The 26,349-nt window shown below is 42.2% G+C and overlaps 1 protein-coding gene across 2 annotated transcripts in view; it reads right to left on the reverse strand.

Annotated features, from left to right (window-relative positions):
• Window positions 1-26,349, reverse strand: part of Rgs17 (regulator of G protein signaling 17) — an 87,796-nt gene that overhangs the window by 4,526 nt on the left and 56,921 nt on the right. For both annotated transcript variants that reach the window (XM_036168799.1, XM_036168800.1), the window contains exons 2-3: window positions 19,574-19,717; window positions 1,276-1,365 (exon numbers count right to left, since the gene is read on the reverse strand). In XM_036168799.1, coding sequence (XP_036024692.1) covers window positions 1,276-1,365; window positions 19,574-19,692 — 209 coding nt within the window. In that variant the 5' untranslated portion in view covers window positions 19,693-19,717. The remainder of the gene's footprint in view (window positions 1-1,275; window positions 1,366-19,573; window positions 19,718-26,349) is intronic.

The raw sequence follows: 26,349 nt of genomic DNA on the forward strand, positions 1-26,349 counted from the left end.
TCTATTTGCCACCACACCAAAGAAGGAGAAGCACAAAGCTTGGAGATTTTTTTTTAAAAAAATGATCCAGAATCTTGGCTTTTAACTCAAAATATATTTGGTTAGGAGGGGTGTTATTTTATTTTTTGTTCATTTTCCCCAGGTATCTTAGATAGACTTGCAGCTGGCCCATAATATCTAAAGCTCTCCAATCATTTATAATATTAAATTGGGGGCTGGGGAGATGGTTCAATGGGTAAAGTGCTTTCTATGTACGAGAACCTGAGTTTGAATCCCAAGAAGTCATGTGAAAGCCAGGGAAGGTGACGTGCTCCATACCCCCAGTGCTTGGGATAATGGGTGGAGATAGCTAGATGCCAGGGACTCACGAGGAAGTAATTTTAGCAAAAATTTGAGCTCCACGTTCAGTGATATTCCCTGCTTTAAAAAAAAAAGGTGTTGTGTGGGTAGGTGGAGAGTGATAAAGGAAGTCACTTGCTGCTCACCTCTAATATCCACACATACACATAAGGGAGAGCATACACACACACACACACACACACACACACACACACACACACACGTTCATATACACATCCACATAACATGGACATACACATGCAATACTATCAATAAAAAATTAAATGTACAGCTGTTTACCATCACAGTGAAACTCATATTAAAACTTGTATAAAAAGCAAAAAAAGGATGCTTTATAATTATGTGAACTATTGACTTATTTATTTAGGTTTTCTCTTCTAAAATTGCATTTCAATTTCTCATTTTGGAAAGACTTGGCTGAAGACTGTTCTGGTGGCTATAAAACCAGGAGCTGGCCGGGTGGCTGTTTTTACTGGTTGATTTTGGCAATCCAGTGTGTGTGTATATGTGCATGTGCATACGTGTGCGTGTGTGCGTGTGTGTGTGTGTGTGTGTGTGTGTGTGTGTGTGCGCATGTGTCTTTGTGTACATGCACAGGTGTGTGTGTGTGTGTGTGGTGTTTAGATTCTTATACAATGAAGATAAATTTTAAAATATTTCCAGCCAAGAGGAGTAAAAGTCAGTAACTCATGCAATAATCTTTACTGAGCTAACAGAGAAAGATAAACTGAGACAATGGTTGGCCTTGTAACACAGTTAATAGAAAAACCTAGTCAAAGCTATTTGTAGTCGTAAGATCTTCCAGGCTGAGTCGCCACTCACTTCATAGAACCACAAGAGATGATGCTTTGGAATGGGGTGGACACAAGTGGCATTTAGACACAGAGGAGACTCCAGTCCGGCCACCACACTCACCACTCCTCTAGGACCTGGATGCTCTCCATTTTTGTGGTGTGTGTGGCTCTCCCCGAAGCGTCTCCTCTTTCCTCGTTCCTGACGGTGAGGCTGCAAAACGTAACACACTTTGTCAAGGGAATTGCAAAGAGCCAAAGGAAAGTATCACTTTCTTAGGAGAAACAGATCACAGGAGATTTGACTGCCAGCCACGTGGGATTATTTAAAATGCAGAAAGAGGAGTAACACTTTTATAGGATGGTGGTGAGTGAGAGTTGGTAAGTCTGTACCAACTTAAAAAAAAATCATAAAATCAATCAGAATCCTCACATGGGTATCATTATCTATTCTGACTTCATTATTGCATAACTTAAATTACTTAAATTCTTTTACATAATTGTACCTTTATAACTCAACATTGGACATGCTTTAATAGTTGACATATTGTTTTGTTACCTTTAAGAGTGGAGAGTAATTTTGAATTTTGCTTAGTTCTGTTGAGTTTTTCTCCCTATTAGTAGCTAAGAGGATAGAACACACCCGAAGCCAACACAGACTTAGATATCTTTGTAGCATCCTTCCTGTCAAGCTGTAACTTTGTCATCAATACCATCATTCCTCCAGTCCCTAAAGTTAGAACAACTGGATTGGGCTCCATGTCAGTCAGTCTCCAGGGTCTTGGGAGAGACAAGGAGACAACTTCAAAGATGTGGAGCAGGAGGCCACTGGGTGAGTGTGATGGTTATTTTCCAATGTCACCTTGGCAGAACCAGCTGGGAGAAGGAACTCTGGCCATGCCGATGGGGGAAATACTTTGACTACTTTCATTGATATGGGAAGACTAATTTTAGTTGTGGGTGGGGCCATTCTTCAGCTAGAGACCTCGGACCTTCTAAACACGTTTGCATTCACCCCCTCTCTTTCCTTACTATGGGTGTGACTAGACAGTTGCTTCAAGCTCCTGCTAACTTGACCTCCCCACCATAATGGACCGCACCTTGAACTGTGGGCTAAAATAAGGCCTCTTTCCCCTAAGCTGCTTTTGTCTGTGTATTCTGTCAGGGCAACAGGAATCAAACTGTGGCAGTAGAAGGCTCTGAGTCACCGTGACATAGAGTGAGATCCTGGGAATCAGGAAAGCCCCATGCGTTGTATTAGAACAGTAAGAATTGCTAGATTAAGGTAAACTGCAGCTTCACAGTGCCTTGGGGTAGAGACCAGGGTCAAGGGGGAAACCAGAGATAGTGGGGATGACCAGTAGATATTAAGGGAAGGTAGAATGCTTCCAGGGGTGAGCTGGTTAAAGCACCTGCCCAGGAGAGAGAAGGTGGGAGGGTGACTCATGGTCCTTCCTCAGTAGAAACTCAAGTTCCTGAGTTAATAAACTGATATTTCTATCTGGAAGATGATGGGCTTCATGAGACCTCATCAGAAGCAAATGAAGGTCCTATGACATCTCTTTCATTGGTTCATTCATTCGTATACTACCAGTGGCATTGGAAGTTTCCTTTAGTGACACTATTCTCTTTGCATTAATGTTATTATACCCATTGTAGAGGTGAGGAAAGTAGAGGTCAGAGTGGTCTGGTAAGTTGATCACAAACAGAGTGCTAGCTGTGTGGTAGGGCTAGAGTTTGAACCCTATGACCTGCATTTTTACTGAGTGACTACTATATACACCAGGCCTTCTGTTAGGTATCACCATCATAAACCACTAAATATGGCTGTAGTAGAAAGGAAGGCTTTGGAGTTAAGGAGGTATTCATGAGTATTTTTCCCAGCCTAGAAAGTCTGGCTAGAGACTTTGAGACATGAGAGATAGTGTCTCATGAATACATTGTTGACTCTCAGGTTGTGGAAGGGGAAGATGGAGAGAATGTAGTGCAGAGAAGAATGTAAAGAATTCAGGCTCTGCAGGATGGTGGTGGCAGCCATCTTTAATCCCAGCACTCAGGAGGCAGAGGTAGGTGGATCTCTGTGAGTTTGAGGGCAGCCTGGTCTACAGAGCGAGTTCCAGGACAGTCAGGGCTACACAGGAAAACCCTGTCTTGAAAACAAACAAACAAAAAGAATTCAGGTTCCTACCAGTGAAGCCAAGCTACCTTTGAGTCTGACTAGGTGGGAAAAGTACATCCATTGGAGAAAAGAGACTAATCGAAGTTGGGAAGGATCCTTTAATTAAAAGCACCATAAACCTCAAAGGAAAAAAAAATTAATAACGAAGTAAAGGACATTTTCCTCCTCCCTGTCTTGGGGGCGGTGGCAAGCTTGGTCGGAGCACGGGAGAATGTAAACCTCTGAGAAAAGTGGCATAGTCCAAAGAGTCCAGAAAGCTGGCTGGTTCCAAGAGGCACCAGTACTGGCAACACCCCCGGGACTAGAGCAGCAGAGGCTTCAGTGTACTGTAGTTGGAGAGAGGGACTGAGAGCAAGCCCCGGTGCCCAGTTCAGACTCAAGAGTGTTGGCGCTATGGATGTGCTTGATGCCGAGGTAGCCTAGCAAATGGCAGCCTTCCGCACCTGCAATCCATTTAGGTATGGCATGTGTCATCCATGAGAGTCGTGGGTTACTCTTTGAGTGACGGTGTTTCTCTGGAATTTGAGTGGGTGTCTGGGTGAGATACACTGCCGACATCATTCTGTCAAATTTTCCCCCACATAGACCAGATATACACTTTTTGTGTCTTTTACAAAAGCTCTTACTGAGAGAGGAGCTCACTCATTTCCACACAGTGTCCCAGAGAACACACCACACAAAAGCCAGGTCATTGCTCATTTTCTGGAACATGTCGTAGAAATTTCTTTCCTCTGCGCCTCTGCTGTAGAGCAACCAGTCTGGAGTCAATGTGCATGAGTCATACGCTTCTGAACATAATCCTGGCTCTTGTGTCTATTTCTGCGATGTTTACAAACATCTCAAATGCTACCATATTAGAGCCATCAGCATAAAATATTGGATTGTGTTTACATCTCTCATTTCTACAGATGGTAAAATATGGACACACATTTGGACTAAATCTAGTTATGACAGAAATTCAGTAAATGCTTAACTGTTCACCATGGGTACCATTCTTAATTTCGTACTGGGCACAGAATTAGCCTTCAATAAAGAATTGAACCTAAGCAGTGGTAGCCTAGGAAAATAGGACAAGAATCCCCCAGAGACAGCTGGCTGGGTAAGCTAGTCAAATGGATGAGTTCTGGGCTTGACTGAGAGACCCTGACTCAAAGAATAAGTTGGAAAGCAGGTTTCTGACATTAATCTTGGGCTTCCATAAGTCTGTGCATGTGTGTGCTTCCTCATGCAAACACGCGCCCATGCGCGCGCGCACACACACATACACACACACACACACACACACACACACACACACACACACACACGCTCCCCCCGCCACACACAGGAAAAAAAAAAAGATGAAGAAGCACCAAAAATGTCATCTAGAGATTGAGATGGAGGGTTTGGGGATTTAGCTCAGTGTTAGAGCACTTTCCTAGCAAGCGCAAGGCCCTGGGTTGGATCCTCAGCTCAAAGAGAGAGAGAGAGAGAGAGAGAGAGAGAGAGAGAGAGAGAGAGAGAGAGAGATTAAGATGGAGAAAATGAGGAAGAAATTGTTGCTGGTCTGCCTGCCTGTCCGGATACTGACACATCTCTCATTTTCACTTTGTTGTGCTCTAAAGATTCATGGGCCTGGGCTGCTTTTGGAGGTAACAATATGGCTCATGCTTACTCAAACTTCTCAGTGTTCTGTGTCTTTGAAAAGGTTAAAAAGGAAGACCCCAAACATAAGAGTTGTGAGTTTCCCAAAAGATGTGTGTGTTGTCAGTTTGATGGACCCTAGAATCAGTGGGAGATGGGGCCCTGGGCATGCCTATGGAGGGTTATATTGATTGTTTTAGTGCAGGGAGACCCAACTCGATTGTAAGTGGGACTCCTCTAGAATCTTCTAGGGGATTCTAGAGTATATAAGATGGGGGAAGTAGGTTGAACATTAAGACACATTCATTGCTTCTTCATGACTGTGGATATGACATGCCCAGCTGCTTCTAGCTCCTGGTATGTTGATTTCCCCACCATCATGGACTGTACCTTGGCCTGCAAGCCAGAATCAACTGTTCTCTTCTTAAGCATGCGGGTTTTTGTTTTTTTGTTTTTTTGTTTTTTTCCTTCTTCACTTTCAGGTAGGTAGCATTTTAAATGAACATTCCTATCTTCCAATCTAAGACACAAAGAGAGGGAGACACACCCATAGTGAGCACGGTGGGGATATTCATCAAAGCCTACATACTTTAGGGAAGTGAAACATCAACAACCCAGGCTGCAGCTACCAAAGCATGGGGACTTCATAGAGACTCTCAGGTCTGGTGCCCTGGAGAAGGGAGGAAATACATCTAGCACATTTCAGAGAATAAGAAGAGTGGGCTCTATCTACGGATGGTGGACTGTTTGTAAGCAGCAGTGTGGATAGTGGGGAGGGGGGGACACCTAAAGCTCATGGTGGCTTTCTTCATGGTTATCGGAAACAGCGCACACTCTGTTTTGGAAAGCGGTTGACTGTTGTAAAAAAACAATCAGTTCTTAGAAACAATGCTTGAAGAAAGTGGCGAATAGCATGAAACCTTTGCGGTAGCCATGGTGATACTGGGATAGCAGATGATCACATGTAGTTATGCAAAATGCATGTGAGGAATCAGTAAAGTGCACACACAAAGGCGATACTCTCCTCAGGTAACAAGGATTAGTTTACTAACCAACACCGTTTCCTTTGCAAGGACACACACTCAGCCGACTCCCACACTGCCCCCAACTGCAGCATGCTGGGGTTGACACCCTCTGACTTCTGGCCCCAGGCAAGCTTTGCTAGGCAGTAGGACCACTGCCTCTTCTTATAAAAGCTGTCTAGGATGATTTACCTTTTTTAGTGATTCACAAAATGAGCTTATCTTAAAGAAAAGCTATGGGGGAGGGGGCATATCAGACCGCTAAGTGCCCTTCTCCACAACATAGGTCATGCCAAACACACACATCAGACACAAACGACACTACAGTCTCCACACAACCCCCACACCCAACCCAGGGCACACACCACCCTGAACCAATAGCAAACAAATCATGAACACCCCAAAGTCAGACAGCAGCCAAGGATGCCTTCCACTTAGGTAGAGAATAAATGAGTTTCAAACCTAGGATCTAGCCATTTCCATGTTTAAGTTTTTGTAATATAACTTGGTTTTAAGTAGCATGTTGAGAACAGATAGTTTGAAATTTGTGTCTGGAACTGTCATGGAACACAAATGTATAATTTCAGCATGTTTAATGAAATCTGAAAGAAAAAAAAAACTGCTGGGCTTGAGGATGTAGCTCAGGCTAGAATGGCTGCCTAACTGACATGCATGAAGCCCGTGTTCAGTTCCCAGCACCACACAGAACCAGGCGTGGTGGTGCATGCCTGTAGCCCCAACACTAGGGAGCTGGAGGCTGGAGAATCAGAAGTTGGCTGTATAGCAAGTTTGTTCAAGGCCAGCCTACACTGTGTAGACCCTGTCTCAAGAGGATCAACCAATCACACCCCACCACATCATAAAAACTCACATGTTTTACAATCATATATCATGTAACAAAATAAGAACTCATTCAGCTTATATTGTTCAGGTTTAAATACCTAAAGTAAGATAATATGCTATTAAAGTTCCTTCCACTAGATGGCTGTGTTACCTTTAGAAATATAAAAGTTAAGTCAGAAGAAAGGCAGAAAATCTTTCTGAGTGTAGTTACTCTTTTTTGGAAAAATATTTTCTTTCATGTAAGATATCTTGATGATTCTGTCATTCCAAGGAGTGTGATAATAGTTGTTCCATTTTCTATGGATGTATTAATCAAGATGGAAGAGGAGGGTGGGGTGGATTTTCACCTTCAGCTGTGTGTGCACGTGGGGTTATACCCCCTTTCAGTTTTCAGAAGGAGTGCTCCCTAGCCCAAAGGCCACTTTGTTTGGAAATGCTTTAGTCTTCAAAGACGCTGGCATTGCCGCTGTGCGGGTGCACGTCTTTACTCCTTGCACTCAGTGGGAGGCAGAGGCAGGTGGATCTCTGAGTTTGAGTCCAAACTGGTCTCAGAGCGAGTTCCAAGTCAGCCAGGGCTACAGGGAGAAGCCCTGTCTTGAAAACAACAAATGACAACAAGAGATGCTGGCATAATCTTATTAACATTGTTAGTATGCTTCCAATAGCAAGTCATTCTGCACTGTACGTGGGTATGGGAAACAGTCACATACATACATAGAGAGGGGTTTAGCTAACAAGCAGTGCCTAAACCTTTTTTTTTTTTTTTTAAATATATTCAGTGTTTTAAAAGAGCCTTTGTGAGAGTAGATTCTCCCACATAACTTTAATTTCAGCTTAGCTTGGGCATGAAGAATTACTTTGTGCCAGGCATAGGTGCACATGCTTTTAATTCCTGCACTTGGGAGGCAGAGGCAGGTGGATCTCTATGAGTTCAAGGCCAGGCTCATCTACAAAGTGAGTCACAGAAGACTCAAAACTACATAGTGAAATCATCTTGAAAAACATAAAAAATAAATAAACAAATAAAATACTTTGTTTTAATACATGAAAAACATTTTTTTTTTCAGCCTGACTCGATCTCTCTTTGTTCTTGATTTCTCAAGATAGGTTTTAAAAAATATCATTTTTATCTGTATACAATTTTATTTCAAACCCTAAAACTGGCATTTTAGGTTCATCAACAAGCTTATTAACTTTGGAATCTCCCACCTCTTTCAATAAGAAACTACACGCTTAAAAGCTAGATCTATTGTGTAAGCTGATATTCAGTTAGAGGATCAAAGTTTCTTATTTGGCATAAAGAGCAATCTCTATTTTTCCTCAGAATGAAAAGAATTACAGGGCCAAATATATAGATGATGATATAAGCTACAAGCAAGCCATCAGGCTTGTCTTCTAGTCTCAGAGAGGTTGGAAAACTAGTGTAGGCTTCTCTTTCAACCATGGCCATTTTCTTTGCAATGTATCAGTAAGTTAGTGGATGCTTTTGTGGAAACACAAGTCCCTTGGATTGAGAGAAATCAGCTCCTGTTTAGTGAGCAGTCACCGACTTAGAAACGGTGTGTGAGTAATCATCCTACTCTATATGTACTTGGTAGATTGGTGTTCAGGCATGCAATTCAGTTAGTGTCCTTGTCATGAGCTGCATCAGGGAAAGGTTACAATGCTACACATGTACAGAAATGTGTCTGATAGTTGGTAGGGGGACTTATTTACTCCCCACTCATACCTTGACTGGGACTTCCCAGTTACTGTGCATATGATTTTCTGTAGATCCGTATGATTTAGGGTCACATATGACCGACAGTGACAATGTTAAGCTGTAGGGAAACCTAAGTGCAGTATATTGAATTTTGGAGGCTCTTGGGGTCTTCTGCTTGGGTGGTGCACCCTTCAAGGAGAGTCCACTTAACCAGAGAACCCAAGTGAAACAGTACAGTCATAGAGAATGCAGAAATGGTGTCTGTTATATCCACCAGCGACGTGCTGAGGAGAACATTGGCAGGCACACAATGGTCAAACCTCACTGTGTCCGGTAAACCCCTTGCACACTGAGACTTGTGGAGAGGTCAGAATAACTTGTTAGGAATTATTCACGCGAACACTGTAGGCTAAAAGCCTCTTCTAGCTACACTAGGGCTGGAAAATAAAGCTCTTGCTATACAAACTTGGGGACCTGAGTTCCAGTCCCAGCACCCATGTAAAGATGTGATAAACAACTGTAATCCCAGTGCTGGCGAGGCAGAGGCAGGGGAAATCCCTGTGGCTCACTGTCTTGCTAATCTAGCCTCATTTTTGAGCACCAAGTGACAGTGATAGGCTGTATTTCAACAAACAAGACAGATGGCTCTTGAGGGATGACAACTCAGATTAAGCTCTTGCCATACATGCATACATACATGTATGTGTGTGTGTGTGTGTGTATATATATATACACACACGTATGTATATGTATGTATATACACACACACATATATATGTATATATATATATATATATATGTACATGTGCATACACGCAGGTTCACACACATGTAAATGTGTGTGTGCACACACAGATTAGTTTATGTTCTTAGCCACATCTTACTAAAGGAGAATTAAGAGGGATTAAGTGACTTGCCAAGGGCTTCACATTTACATGTGACAAAAGGGACATACCAGATCCATCTAATCCCAGGTTGGCTAGTCTTCCCCTATCTCATGTTGTGTCCCGAAAGTCAGTTTTATTCAAAGGAAAAGTATCTTGAGGATTTTTGTGTTATCCTTAAAATGTGACAAGGCAGCTGTTATACAGGATGAGACACATGGGGCTATCATTGTACTGTCACTTAGAGAGTGAATAATTGGGCTGGTTCCTTATCTGTATGCAATATATATATGGTTTTATAAAAACAACAACAGATGCTGCCATCCATGAGAGGTATGTTCATATATCACACATTGATATAAAAAAGATATATGTGATAGTTAATATTGAGTATGAATTTGACACCATCTAGAATTACCTAGAAGACAATCCTCTGTGAATGCCTGTGAGGGATCATGAAGATTAGGTCAAGCTCTGGTCACACTTGTGAGAGAGTCCCTTGATTAGGTTGACTGACAAGGGAATATGCATCTGAAAGCAAGCAGCACCATCCCCTAGGCTCAGATCCTCAGTGACTAAAAGGAGAAAGCCACGGGAGCACCGGCAGTGCCTTCGCTTCCCGACTGCAATGGGACTAGCTACCTCAAGCCCCTCTTGCTGGGATGGGACTTCCCTGCCACAATGGAGCATATGTTGAACTATGAGCCCAAAATAAAAAATTCCATCCTAGGTTGCTTTTTTCAGGGTATTCTTTTAATCACAGCAACTGTAGAACTTGAAACATCTAATCACAGGACATCCACAGTCAAGTGGAGAGAGCAAGGAATTAATGCACACAAGTGTTTCAGCTAGCTTTCTCCTTTTCATTCAGTCCAGGACCCCAAGTCCAGGGAAAGGTGCCACCCACCGTGGGCTGTCCTTACCCCAATTAATGTAATTAAAGCAATCCCTTCCATTCTCCCAAGTAATTCTAGACTGTGCCTAACTGACGATGGAAACTAACTATAACAACAACAGGAACAGGACTAAGCCAGTATGGGCGTCCTGGCATTTATCACAGACCCATTTCAGCATGATAGTTATAGTAGAAACCCTATTTTCACCAAAATTCAATGTTTTATCTAACAAGGAAGGGAGACAAAATACTTGAATGATGCCTTAAAATATTAGGCAGATTGCAGAGGTCAACCATGCCTGAAGCATGAAGAAAACAGGCTAGGTAGGTAGGCCCTGAAGAAAGAATGAGGGATTTTAATGAAGACTGAATTTCCAGTTGTCTTGGTCATGGAGTCATTTACTCCAGTAAGAAATGGAAATCCAATTTCCCTCACACTGACCTTTGACCTCCAAAGGGTCACAGGGTCTCTGAACACTTAAACAGGATTCATCTTCCTCCTCTGTTAGCAGATTTTCTCTGTCCAACTTCTCCTTGTGCATCTTAGGCAGGAAATTGGTTCTCACGAAGTTCACCAATAACTTGTTTACTGGCCAGATCATACAATTCTGTGGGGTCTTTATGGGATAGGACTTCCCTGGGTTACCCACAGCTTTCCTCCTGCCTTTGTGAAACACCACTCTCTTAGTTTTAGTAACACCTGCCTTGGTGTGTTCTTTTTGAGACCTCTTAGGTGATCGTATCTTAGGGCCATGTGAACAGCTCCTTCACTCTCTCTGCTCTCTCATGGTAGGTCTGTCCTGAGCTTTCAGTCTGTGACCTACTGGTCAGTCACGGCTCTCCTCTCCTGGATGTGGAATCCTGATGGTTTCCAGACTGTCACCATTAATGCTGACTTACCCCACAGGTTTCAAATTCATACCACAACTAACACATGGGTACCCAGAGAGATCATGGAAGGCATCATCTTATCTTTGGGCCGAACAACTTCCTCCTCTTTCATCTGACAGATTCATCTTTCAAAAAATTTTATTGTGTACTTATTCATCTCATGAGTGTATCTACGCAGTTTGTTCTTCTCTCCTACCACCTGGGGATTGAACTCAGGGCCTCAGGCTTGGTGGCAGGTGTCCTTTACCCACTAAGCCATCTCACCAGCCTATTGGTCTAGGATTCTCGGCTTCTTTACTTGAGGGCCACACTTGAGACTGTCCTCAAAGGGGACTACCTTTCCATATCCTATCTACTCTCCTCTTCCCTCTACCTTCAATGGCTCTCCTCTGCATGTTGCTCTACCTGGTACCCAGCACTGGTCCTCTAAGGAGCTTCCCAAAGGCCACACATGCCTCAAGGCAAAGAAGTGATGGAGAAGGACATCTGAAGCCTCTGACACTATGCCATCTGACCTTTCTCCAACTCCTTTTCTCTCATGGCACTACCCACTGCACACACCTCTCTCTCTCTTCCTGTCCCCACCTCAGGGTACTCATGTCACATAAAACACTATTGCTATCCCCAGGAGTTTGTTAGGCCATTTTCTTTGCTCTACACTGAACTAGCTAAGTATATAGGGGGTGTCTTAGCTCTCAAGGTGGCTCCCTCCTTACCTGAGCCGACTCAAATCAACCATCTCTCATCTGCTCTTACTGCATCATCATGCCCCTTTTATTCTCCTGAATGTGCTCTCCATGATACTTTATTGTTTTATTTCTTTCCTTTCTGTTGGAAATCTAAATTGCACAATGTGAAACTTAGAAAATATTCATCCTTAAAAAGATTCATTAATTTTTCTTTTATGTTTGTGATTATTTTGTCTACATATTTGTGACTACACTGAAGGTATGCCTGGTGCCCACAGAAGCCAGAAGAGAGTGCCAGATCCCTCGGGTCTGGAGTTAGGGATGGTGTTAAGCTGCCATGTGGGTGCTGGGTGCTGAAGCAGGATCCTCAGAAAGAGCAACAAGTGTTCTCAATGAGTGAGCCATCTCTTTAGCCACAGAAAAATATTTGCTTTTTTTTTTTTTTTAAGTAAATAAAATTTCAAAAAAGGTAGGGAGAATATACCTGAGATGGACACAGGTCAGCATGGTTTTCATTCTGACAGCTTCATCATAGACGGGGGCCTGTCAAATCTGTTTTATATATGACCCAAAGCAGCTATAATACCAAACTCCTTAAAAGGATAACCTGGTAATCAAACCAAGTACTGGTGCCTGGATTGCCTAATGACTTTGTTCTTTGTCACCACGGAGGCAGGAAGAACATGGTGGACGAATTCGGATGTCAACAATGGATACTTGAGCAATTGTAAGCTTGTGATTTAATGAATGAATGAATGTTCTATAGACGTTCCAGAGTCCTAATGCCCACTCTGGCTGGTGTCTGTGGTCTATGAAAGCTATGGCCCTCGGTAGCTAGTTTCTTGGTTGGGTAAACTTCACATAGCTGATAGGAGCTACTCAGGAAATTTCCCCATGTCATTGTGGGATGGCGTTTCAAGCCTAGACCTCTGTGCAAGCTTTGTTCGTGATGATCCTGTTGCAAGTGCTTTGGAAACTGTGTGTAGAGCGAATCATTTCACAGGAAGAGATTATGCTCCATGCGAGATGAATCAGCTCTCTGAGGGTGACAGGTACACAGGAGACACTTATTCACGTTGCCTTTAATGAGATGATTCAGCTTGCATATTGGGAGTCTTTGTATTTCCAGGGAGTGATTTTTTTCATCATGGTACAGACTTGGATTCTTGTTTTCCTTTTCAAAAAATATCCCTTGGCTTTGAAAGCATGCATCTTAGTATTTCCATTGGCAGGGAGCTCAAGGGTGACAGCATTGGAGGATAAAATAGGACATTCTTTTTGCACTGTTTTGAATTACAGAGGCTGTGGTACTTGTTAAAAATGGGGGGCGGGACAACCAAAAGCATGTTTATGAAGGTCTCAGCATTTACTTAGTGAGCTCTATCCCACGGTCTAGGAATTCTGGGAACTAATACTTCTAAAAGAGAGACAGTTTTAGTTTCAAAGGACTAGTTAATTTACTAAATTTATTCTGTGACCAATCTTTCCTGTAAAGAATCTAGTGTCATTGGCCAAATCTGGTGAGCCATACCCCAAGTAGCATTTGAGATTGTGAGTTACACTGGAAAAGTTGTACTTATCAGTAGCTCATATCAAACCTGGGAATGAAAAGTTTGGAAGTACCATATTAATAGGGACTAGTCAATACACCACATATTAGGAGGCCTGCCATCTAATCCCACTTTTATAGCAGGTAGGCTTGCCAGCCAATGAAATTAAAGCATATATTGCCACCATCATTATTATTTTTGTTTTGTTTCTTATTTTGGCCTATAGTTTAAGGGGACATTAATTCATCATAGCAGAGAAGCGTCTTCTGTGGAGAGGGGACCTTGTGGTGGCTGCTCCCTTCAGAAGTACAGGCAGGAAGGAGAGAGAGAAAGAGAGTAGACTTGAATCACATGTGCAATAGCCCTCAAAGGTCCATACCAAATAGACCATGTCTGCAAGCTATCCTTACCAAAAGGTAATGCTTTTAAAAAGGTTTAAACCATTAAACCTTAAAAAAAAATGCAGCCTCCCCAAACAGCATCATCAGCTATTGACCAAATGCTCAAATACACGAGACTGTGGGGAACATTTTTTCTGCAAATCCCAATACTCTATCTAATTCATAGGGTAGCCAGAGAAGAATGATTTTTAAGAGAAGCTGAAAACAAGAGCTCAGGATGGCTCCAGTCAGGAATCCTCTGGGTCCTTTGTTTCCTATGGCCATGACCTGACTGTGCTGGCTAGTTTTATGTCAACTTGACATAAGCAAGAGCCATTTAGAAAGAGGAAACCTTGAAAGAGAAAATGCCCCCATCAGATTGGTCTGTTGGCAAACCTGTAGTGCATTTTTAATGATTGATAATTGACATGGGAGGGTCCAGATCACTGTGGGAGATGTCACTTTGGGGATGGTGGTCTTGGGTGCCATAAGAAATCAAGCTAAGCAAGCCACAAAGAACAAGCCAGTAAGCAGCACCCCTCCATGGTTTCTGCTTCAGTTCCTGCCTCTAGGTTCCTCCCTTTCTTGAGTCCCTGCTCTTATTTTCCTTAGGGATGGGCTTCTACCTAGAAGTATAAGATGAAATACAGTTTCCTAAGTTGCTTTTGGTCATAGTGTTTTATCACAGTAATAGAAACACTCACTAAGACACTGAGCATCACCACATCATCAAACAGAAGTCATGTCACCATGGGGGAATGGTAGGTAGATCATAGCTCTTGAGTTCTAATTTTTAGTATTTCTTGCTTGGTGAACACCAGTAAAAGCAGGCAGGCACTGAAGAGGTGATTAGCACCCAGTGATATTGGGGAAAATGAGCCTGGATTATTTTAACGCAGCCTCTGCTATTGATATAATGAGAGATTTGGTCCTTAGCGCTAAGTTCAAAGAAACACTGGAAAGCTTTATCCTCTGACCTTCTCTGTGCCCCTTATGTTTGTGAACACAGAAGTTTCTAGTCTCCAGCACACTTGTACATATGCTATCTTAGGCACAGTATTGTAGCAGCTCCTATACTTCATACTGTACTGACAGCAGGTGGTGAGGAGCAGCAGGTGTTTCAAAGTATTCCTCAGTAAAAAGAATCAGCCAGAAGGCTACTAGCTGAAGAGGCAAGTTAGAATGGACCTGAACCTTCAGATGCATGGTGCTGTCAAAATATCCTTTTTTTCCTGCAGAAAAGGCTCAGCGTACATGTGGATTTTGTCCACTGTACTTGGGGCATTCATGGCTCATGTGAAAGGATATAAACCTCATTTTCTTCACATTTCTTCTTGAAATGGAGGACACGAGGGGACAGGAGAAAGAGACTGTGTTAGGGAAGGAAGGGGCTCTTACATGAGGCCACAGTTCTGAGCGGTCATCATGAAGTCTCACACTCTAGACTTAGAGGAGACTGTAGGGATACCCAGCGGGAATGTCCTCTGCACCCCTTTCTACAATGAAACGCTGGTAGTTTCATAAGGAGGAGCGAATTATTACGTGAGTGACAGCTGTCAGTGAAGTAGGGATGAGAAGTGCAAATTTGAAAGAAATGCCACCTGTTTTAAAAGCCCATAACATGAAGCTATAGGGAAACATTTACATTTATCCCTAGACACAGAAATTTATTTTTTTCAGCTCTTTATTTCCTTAAAAGGAAGTGAAGCCCGTCACACAACAGCAGTCCCCCATCCATGGTGACAGCTGTTTCATGTTTTGATTCCTAATGCTTCTTAGGCTCTAAATTACATTATTTTTCATGGTGCTGTTTGTTCTGCTCCTTTGACCTATCCTGGAAAATTTAAGGAACATTTCTTTCTTTTTTAAAAAAGTATTTCTCACTCAAAAAAAAAAAAACAAAAAAAAAACCTTACGATTTTCTTTTTTAAATTCAAAGGACAAAAATAATGAAACTCTAAAAACTTTATGTGTAAAGGATATTGTCATCTGAAATCATGTAAACAATACTATAACTAAAATCCATAGCATAAGGCAATTGGATTTTTGTGCTTCCTGAAAACTCAAACTGCTTATATCTGGGGGAATGAATAGGAGAGGGGGGGAGGGGAGAGGAAAGGGAAGGCGAGGGAATGAATATACTCAAGGTACATGGTACCCTTGACATGGAAACATCTTCATGGAACCTATCACTATGTACAATGAACATAAATAAAACTTCATATGAAAAGAGAAGCTAGCTATCATGTCTTATATGCCTTGTTAAATGCATAGACTATAATTTTAAGTCCCTTAGCCAATCACGATCCACTGCTGACAGCAGTTTTTGACAACTAGACTCTGGTTTCAGACTAGTTAAAAGAGCACCCAGGCAAGGAAGGCATCATGCCTTTCAGGGGTCTCTAAAATATTGTCACTCAAAAGGTGTTGAAGGCTGATGCAGCTTCTAAAGGCTGCTTTGTTCATGATCTCTAGTCTGTGTTTTGGGACAATTTGATGCTTACAAATGAGTTGGGTGTTTGATTATTCAATGCATATAGTCACAAAGATGTCTAGGAGGCAACAGAATCAGATCTCACAGAGTATAGTTGCATACTACATAAAAATGTTGCCATCAGTGACAGATCATAAATTAACAGTGGTCCTTGATTATAATGGAGTTTAAAATTCCCTCTCTTAGTGACAGCTTCACCACTGTTGTGCTGTGGGGCAATACATGACTCACTTGTTTGTGATGATACTAGTGTAGGCAGTCACCTATCCAGCAGGTCACATGAGCACACAGCACATGTAGCTCTGTGCAGTACACACTCACTAATGAATAACTCTGTTGTTACCCGTTTTTGTGTTTATTGTACCTTTTGTTGGTAGAGTGCACTAATACATATAATGTATCAGGGCTGGAGAGGTGGTTCAGGAGTTAAGAGCACTGGCTGTACTTTGGAGGATCCGTGTTCAGTTCCTGGCACCTACCTGGTATGGCTCACACTGGTCTTTAACTCTAGTTCAAGGGGATCTGATGCCCTCTTCTGGCTTCTGTAGGCACTGCATGCATGTGGTGCATAGACATACACACAGACAAAACACCCACATAGAAGAATAAAATAAAATAAAAATAATATCACTCATAAAAATAGTCCAAGGACCATCTCCTGCCTACTGAGTCCTCAAGGAGCCACATGGAGTGATTGGCCTGCATGATCTAGGTTTGTTTAGGTCCAATGTATGATGCTATCGAAAGGATGAAATGGCCCTACTTATGGTTTTCAGAATACAGCCCTATTGTTAAAATGGCAAATGTCTGTATTTATTAGTCATCTAACAGCATACAACCCAACTTTAAGATTATTGTAGAGTGTTTTAATTCTGAAAATGATGAAGAACTGGGGGCTGGAGAGATGACTCAGTGGTGAAGAGCACTGGCTGCTCTTCCAGGTGAGCTGGGTTCAACTCCCAGCACCCACAGGGCAGCTCAGAAACATCTGTAACTCCAGTCCTTGGAGATTTGACGCCCCTTTTCTGGTCTTTCTGGGCACCAGTGAGGCACATGGCACATAGATGTACAGGCAGGCAAAATATCCATGCACACAAAAATAAATAAAAAATTGAAAACTAAATTTTGCCAGGAAAATAAAACAATAACTTATCTCAAGAACACAGCAAAGAGCAAATGAGAAATTGAAGTCCATCTTTAATGCTGCATAACTGGATTCCGATGTGTATACAGAATTTAGGATAAAATAGTTTTATTTTCTAGTCTAATTTCTGTGCTGTACCTAAATGCTGCTTCTGAACTTTCATTATTGTTGTGTGTATATGTGATATGTGTGTGCATGCTCATGTGTGTGCAGGCATGAGTGTGCTGTGGCAGGTGTATGGAGCCAGGTGACAGCCTCCCCCCCCCCCCCCCGCCCCGCCGGGGTTGCCGCTCTGTTTTCAGCGTGTTGGTTCCAGGGATCAAATGTGGGTCGCCAGTTTGATGACCCTCTTTTTGCCTGCTGAGCCACCTGGCTGGCCCTGCATGCTGCTTTTTAAATTTTGCACTACACTCTGTGAGTGGATTCTATTCTTCCAGCAGGCCATTTTCCATTGCCCCGGGAGCTAAATCATATTAAATGCTCACTCTGTGTCATAGGCTCCTCTTAGCATACCACACGTAGCATCTCATTTAATTTTATAGCTTTATGAGGTATGGGTTCACATTAGTTATTTGACAGAGGAGGCTTGTGAGGACCAGAAAGATGAACTAGTTTATTGTTGGTTACACAGTTGGTAACAAATAAGTACACAATTTGATCTCTGGCAGTCTGCCTAAGGAACTCATATACTATCTCACTGGGTCCTTCATGGGTTAAGACTTATGCTCAAAAAACAAAAAACAAAACAAACAAACAAACAAACAACTTGTGTTCAATAGTCTCTGTAGGGGTGATAAGAAAAACAACAACAACAAAACAAAAACCTCTTAACTATCAACAACAAAACAAAAACCTTTTAACTATGTCAGAGATAGCAACTCTATCTAGAACTCTCTTTCCTTCATCTGAAATTGAATACAAATTAATCACGTATGACTTTCCCTAACAGAGAATAGTCACTTAGAAAGCAAATTTTATACTTATAAAAAGAACCAGTCTGAGCCTCCCTGAGCCTTCCTGATGACTACAATACCCAAGGCTTCCTGGGCCTGCAGTTTTCGTGATCAGGGGAGACCGTCAACTCATTATGAGGACATGCTTCCATCCTCTACCTTGGCCACAGTGAAGCTGGACCATATCAAAAGAGCAACCTCGATGGACCCTGGAAAACCATGGAGGCTGTGCAGAAGATGACTTGACCACTTGGCTTCTGTTAGGTTTTGAAACAGACCAGGGAGACCTAGTAGCCATGGCTACGCTAGTAGTTCTACTTACGCCCCCTCACCCAAGCTTAGTGTTCAATAGGAAGTTCCAGTAAATCTAGTCTTGTCTTGAGCTATCTAATCCATGTAACTCTCACAGATTTTGAGTTGACTGATTTTCACATTTAGTACACTTTGGGAATCTGGACCTGGAAAGAGACCTGAATCATGGACATCTAGCGTAAGACAGGAACCTTGGAGACCAGCTTATCTTTCTCTTTATGGTTTGATGGGGGGAAGAAAAGAATAAACAGATATCCTGCAGCAGGCCAGTGGTTAAATTACAATAAAAACAATACTCTGTGGCTCTAATTTCAGAGATCTTAGTTGACTGACTTGATTTCCTTTCCAAGCACAGTGTCTGATCTTTCAGATTTGTGGTCCAAGATCCCTCCCTCTTCACTCCATGGCTAAGGCTACCACTCTGACTCACAGTACTACTCTGGTTATACCACCACGCAACCAATCCCCATGAGGAAACATGTAATAAAAAACAAAACAGGACACTACATTTAACACTGGGGGCAATAGCACTGGACACTTCCTTACTATTCTTGGCTCTTGACCCATCATGACACTGTTGCTTGTGGATAGGTAATCTCACAATTATGACCTTATTTTTATCTATATCCGTAAGAAGCATACATGGAAGAAACCATGACATTAAAGTAATTTTCCATTCTTTACTAACATTTTAAATGTCAGTACGGAGGGAGCTAATTTTGCTTATGGGATGTGCATCTTCCATCAGTGACAGTCTTCAGAAATTTCTACATACACCATGGGCAAGGAGAACAGGTTGGCAGGTTTCTGTGGGACAAAGCTTTGGTACATACGCTTCCACTGGGTCTAGTATGGACCTACCAGGAGCAGCTACAGCAGCAGCACCAGCAGAAGCAGCAGGTGTTGTTGGGCCTCTGGTTTCCCGGTGCTTGAGACACAGCCTGTGTTCCTTCATTTTGGGATTGCTGCCGTTTTCTCATTTCAGCTACTTCGGAACCCAGCTGGCTGAAGGGAGACAGAAGACACAAGGTGTGAAAGACTGCCATAAAAGTAAGTGAAGGAAAACAAGATTAGACACAATGAATCAGAAACGGAAAACCCAAAGCACTGGAATACTCTCTTCTCCAAACAAACCCCAGGAGCTGGAGAGATGGCTCAGTGGTTAGAACCACCAGTTGCTCTTGCAGAGGACCCACAACGGGACTTGCAAGCAGCTTGTAACTCTATTCCAGGAGATCTGATGCCCTCTTCTGGACCTTGCAGGCCCTGCACATATATGGTGCACAATCACATGCAGCCAGAACACTCATGCAGATAAAATAAATAAATCCAAACCAATATTTAAAAAAAATGCCAGAGAATTAATTTATAGTATCAAGGAATAGATAGAGAATGCAGTAAAGACGAAGACAAAAGATTGAAGCATAAGAAAATGGACATAAGCAGAGGGGAAACATGGAGGCCCCAGCACACACTCAACAATAGTTTTAGCCTGAAGAAAGAATTAACAGACTGTCAGTGGAGTGGTATTTTAAGGGGAGTTGGCTGGGAACTTCTCAGAAGAAAACAAAACAAAGACTCACAGGGAAAGAGCACACCACATACTGAGCAGGGTGAATAAAGTAAAAAATAAACCTACACTTATACATATAGTAAAACACAGATTTGCAAAGTGAAGGGGGGAACATGGAATTAATAACAGAAATAACATTCTGATTGACAGTAAGCTGTCAACAAGCATAGTGATGGGGAGGGAAAGAACGCTTTCCATATGTTGAGAAAGAAAGGATACTCAGTAATTTTATATTCAGCTAAACAAAAATTCAGGGGTGGGGATTGTTCCTGACAGACTCACTCTATTACTTAAGCCTGCTGGACTCTACACAGAAGGAAATGAAGTCAGAGGAAGAAGCCATGCCCTGTTAACAATTGCAATTGGTAAAAATATGACACTGGACTTAATGACTGGCTAAGATAGACACTCAAGTTTCTCTGTTTAGAAAGAATCAGAATTACATTTAAAGCTATATAAATTAGGAAAAGGGGACAGGGCCCTTCCCTCCTGTGGACACTGATCTTGTAGACATCACAAATATCCCAATATTTTTTCATCCAAGAGTCATTTTTTTTCCTTGTTCACTAAACTGTGGTGGGTTGAATGTCAGATTATCTCAGTAAGACTCACACTGAAGCTCCACTCCTCAATGCGCTGGCAGTGGGGTGGTGAAAGCCCTCACAGGTGATGGGATCACAGGGGATCTACCCTTGTGAAAGCATTAACAAACTTCCGATGAGACTGAACTCATCACACAAGTGGGTTATTTTACATCAGCTTGCCCTGGGCCAATCATTCACACATGTCTGCTTGCTGTCTGTTTTCTGCCCTGTGTTGACTTTAGCACGTGGCCTGCACCAGAAACTAAGCTGATGTCAGTACCCTCTCTTCTAAGTCCCCTGACTCTGGAACTGCAAGGCCCAAAGCAAACTTTTCTTTATACATTGCTAGGCTCCAGGTCTTCTGTTATAGTGATGGAATAAGTTAAGATTCAGCAGGCCTATTGGTCGCAATCGGCATTAAAATGAACTGAACTTATCACCCCCAAATCTGTACACTGAACTCCTGTCCTGGTCCCTAGTGTGATGGTACTAAAAGGTAAGGCTTTTGAGGGGAGGTAACCAAGTGAGGAGAATGGAGTCCATGTGAGTAAAATTACTACCTTTATATAACAGACCCCAGGGTACTCTCCTGCCTTCTTCCCTGGGTGGATATAAAGAGAAGTCAGCAGTTGACCACAATCTGGCCATGCTGGACCCCAGACTCTGATTCCTATCCCATGAAACCACAATAAACACCACCCCCCTTTTGTTGATAAATCACCCAGCCCATGGAAGTTTGTTACAGCAGCTGTAGTACGAATCTTAAAAGGTCTTATTGATAAAAACTCAGGAGCAAGGTGTTGGGGTGAACACTGAATGGTCAGAGAAACAGAACAAGCCAACCTCACCTCACCAATTCCTCAGCTGATCCTGTTTCCTCAAACTGGAAGCCTCTGTGTCCTCATCTGAATGGATCTCAGCTGAACTGCCCCTCAAAAGCCTAAAAGCCTAAAGGGGTTCTAGTTCCTGGTCCTCATGCTTTATATACCTTTCTGCTTCCTGCCATCACTTCCTGGGATTAAAGGCGTGTGTCACCATGCCTGGCTGTTTCCAGTGTGGCTTTGAACTCACAGAGATCCAAGTGGATCTCTGCCTCTGGAATGCTAGGATTAAAGGCGTGTGCTACCACTGACTAAACCTATGTTTAATCTAGTGGCTGTTCTGTTCTCTGACCCCCAGATAAGTTTATTGGAGTGCACAATATATTGGGGGGCACAATATCACCACAGGCAGCTGCAGTGAGTAAGGCAGACACTGATGGCATTTGTAAGTACTGTCCTTGCTCGCTTTCCTGGGCATTACCTCACCTGTGTTCTCTCTCAGTCGTGTCTTCCAGGCCAACACTGGTGTTTTCTTTCCATCTCCTCCACCTTCAGAATTAGGGTCAACACAGTGATCTGTCCTTAGAATAATTCTGCAATTTGCTTGTTTATTTCTTACATCATCGATTCTTTAAAAAGTGGGTCTGCTTTTTGAAGAATTTTTATAATCCTCAAAACACAATGCCCAACTGAGGTTTTTTTTTTTTTCCTTTCAGAATCTGGGGCCCTCAATCCCTCCTAGTTGACATCTCCCCATGGCTTTCTCAACTTAGCACCTCAAATACAATACGTCTTAATCTGACTATTGTCTTCTCCCCAAACTCTATTCCTCCCAGATTTCTTAATCTCAGCTAAGTGAAATATCCCAACATTCTAAACATTCAGACCAATGTTCCACACTCCTCCGAGGCCCCTCCGTCCTACCCAGACTCCACATCAGCAGATCAGCAAGTGTGAGGCCTGCTAAGTTGGTCTCCTCTGTTCTCCCTCTGCCTCTACCTCCCAGCTCTTCTCATTCCCTCCATTTACTCCTGACACAGCAGCTAGTTTTTCTTTTTAAAACACAGACTGATCATCTCAGCAAAGAGTTTTCCATTTGACCCTGCTCAAAAATCGCCCAGCAGCTTCTCATCACACTCAAGTGTGGAGCCCAACTTCTTGCCTTCATCTTTCTTTGATTGCTGCATCTCTCTCCTCATCTTGGACTCTGATCAAATCCCTGACTTCTTTGGCTACTCCCCAGCCATGTCTAGTGCCCATGTGTGTGTCCAAGCCTTTAGACTTGTTCCATCCTTGGGGCTCAACTCTCTCATGTCTTGACTCAAATGCCATATTCTCCATGGAACATTCCGTGACTGCTTTATGTACAGTTATTACAACTCATTCTGCTTCTAATATGAAGTGCTATCTTTTCCCATTAACTTTTCTCTCTACTGGGCACCAGCACTGGATTCCAACAAGTTCTACACATCTTTTTCTAATTACCTAGCAAGTAAATTGAATGAGGACAGGGACTCGCTTTCTGCCTTTCTTTTCAACGTTGTAGCAATGTGTGGCGTGTTAGAGGCAGGTATAGATATCTGTTGGAGGCAGGTATAGATTATCTGTTAAACTGGGGACATTTACACATGGTCCTATTAATGACAGGGAAGGGACAGTGAGATCTTCTACACCCAACATTGAAAACGATCAATTTCCTAGACAGCCAATTCAATTATGCAAGAAAAAGGGAGCAAGATGGGAATGAGAAGTGTGTGTGTGTGTGTGTGTGTGTGTGTGTGTGTGTGTGTGTGTGTGTGTGTGCTGATTTCTAAGTGACATCATTGCCTACAAAGCAATTCCCAAGGATTGAGAGGACACTTCATCACAGACAGGCCAAGAATCTGTCCTGCAAAACCAGTTTATTTCTAAAACACTAGGACCAACAGTACATATTTTGAAAGGCACAATTCAAATAGCAAACTTTATAAAAGTACTATGTCTAAAAACTGTATAACAGCTCGATGGAAAAACTATAAGGAGTCTCCGTCTGCTCTGAGACTATTTTCTCAGACGATAGCATCAAATAGCATGTCTTTTGAATGCTCATTGTCACCAATTCATTTTATAAATTCAGTGTGTGTATAATAAAAATAGTTATACCTCTCTCAGAACTTATCAAAAGGATTTAAAAGACATTAAAAGAAAACAGCAAAAGGGCAGACACACTTTTGGAAGTAACAATATATAGGCATGCTAGTCTCACCTATCAATGTAATACTATGATAATTAAAAAAATATTTATTTTATTTTATGATTATGGGTGTTTGCCTGCCTGTATGTCTGTGTACCACATGCGTTCTCGGTGCCTGCAGAGGCCAGGAGAGGGCGTTAGATCCCCCGAAAGTGGAGCTACAGATGGTTGGTTGTGAGCCACCATTCCGGTTTTCTACCAGAGCAGCAAGTGTTGTCTTGACTGTTGAGCAATCTCTCCAGACCCTGTAATTAGGATGATTTTGATAGTGCAGAATGGCCATGAAATAGCTAAGTGGGTCAACAGTGAAATTTTTAGAGACTGGGGAGACAGAGTCACATGCCATTGCAACCATGCCTACAATGCAGAATGTTCCCATGTTCTTCATGGTACACACCTGTAAGTAGTGGTGCTGGGGAACTGGCTGTGGTTTATCAGTACCCACAGAAGCAAAATCTGTATGGCTCATGTTTTTATCTTCTAGACCTCAATCAATTTCAGTTTTAAAGCAAAACAAATTTTAATGTCATAGATAACACATGAAAGCATTATGTCAGATGAAGCATAATTCTCAGATACCTTTGAATATGGGTGAGCAGATTCCTTTCCTCCCCCTCCTTGACTCTTGAGGAAAAGAAAACAGAAGAAGCTGGTCCCTTCTTTTCAAAGAAGCTTGTACCCACTCCAAACTAGGACTTTCCATCAAGCTGTCTGAGAACACTGCAGTATCCAGAGTGGAGCAGAGCAGAGCTAGCCAAGTGTACAGTTCACAGCCCCAAATGCTTCTCTCACACCAGCCACATTCAGAAATGCTTCATTCCGTCTTTATAATAAGATGCTGGGAAGGCTGAGATGGAATCGGTATTAATGGTCCCAGCTTCACCATTCCCTCCTCAAGGCCTAAACAAATTAGTTAACCAAGAAACCCCACAAATTAGGTACAGTGACTGAGGAGGGTTGTTTCTCTGTTTTGTAATACTGTGTCTTTCAGGGAATGTTAAAATTCTGATCTCATTTCCAGCTGTGCATAATTTAACTCTTCTATTTTTCCCTTTTCTTGGGTTCTCTCTGGATCAGATTCAGTGATCAAAGTCATTTTATAGGTTGAAGACTGGGCTATATAAAACAAGATAAAATTTAAAGGGATAAATTAAAGAATGATGATTTTGGGTCTCAAAGCAGCCACTTGAAAATAGGATGAGAAAAACCCAGCTTCCCAGCAGCACATGAAAATGTCTAGGTATCAGCAGTATTATATCAGCCAACTGTGTTTTGTTCTAAATAAAATAGTTAATGGGAATTGAGATTCATTAACAGAAAGATATTTTCTAAGAAAAGCTGAGGTATGGTTTTCTCTGGGATGGTTAAATATTATGTTCAATTCTTGTCACCACTATTTATAAAAGAAACTGAAAGGAAGGTTGAGAACGAAACTCACAAAGAGATTTTTCTTTTAAGAATTCTATTTTTATAAGAGAGACAAACATGCTCTTGACCAAATAATCCTAAGCCAGAATTTGAAATGATGACATCAAGAAGAGAATATGGACTTGCTTTGTAAGGACCTCAAGTGTTAGGAGATGGATGGACAAACAGAAGATACGAGACTTGGCTTAATGGTGGGGTGAGTCTCAAGCGAGGCCTTCTTGAGCCTTCACGCCAAAGCTGAACAACGTTTGAAAGAGGTTGACGTTTGGAGGTCTGAAAATCATAGAGACGACTAGACAGAAACAAAAAACCTGTCTCAGCTCTGAGGCCACACGTCGGAAGTGCAATTGAGAGGAAGACAGAGAACCCTTGTTTATGTCACTGTCTACAACTGCACAGGCCATACTGTCAATCATTTGCATCAAGTAATATTCCTCAAGTTTTTGTTTCAGGCTTGAGTGTGTGTGAGTGTGTGTGTATGTGTGTGTGATGCCTGTGTGTGTCCATGTGTGTGTGGTGTGTGCGCCAGTGTGTGTTTCCTGGAATCACACAGTGTTCTGTCTATAGTAGTAGATGCATAATAAATACTAATTACTGAAATGGTAGGTACTGGGCATTCATTCCCCTGACTAATAAAGTATCTATTTCTCTAAGGCAGAGTTTTGGAAATTTCACATGCAGTCTTCTAACTATAAATAAAGTATCTGTTGAATTGTTCCTCACCTTTCTGCAGAGTCTCCCTCATAAAGGACAAGGTGACCTTCAGCTATGGGTCAAGAGAATTGAAGATGGCTGTGGGGGAAACACTTGTATCCTGTCTGAAAGTTTACATAAAACTTGGATATTTTGATTCCAGCTTTGGGAAAAGAAAGTCCTTACATCTTCTTTAATGGCTGGGATACTGTGATACCCAGAGGATCCATTTTGGAAAATTAGGAAGACTTGGGAAAGAACTGACTCTGCACATCAGGGTTAGTTCCTGGGATGAAAAGACAGCT

This window comes from Onychomys torridus, chromosome 19 (assembly GCF_903995425.1).
Source record: "Onychomys torridus chromosome 19, mOncTor1.1, whole genome shotgun sequence".
Classification (NCBI taxonomy): Eukaryota; Metazoa; Chordata; class Mammalia; order Rodentia; family Cricetidae; genus Onychomys; species Onychomys torridus.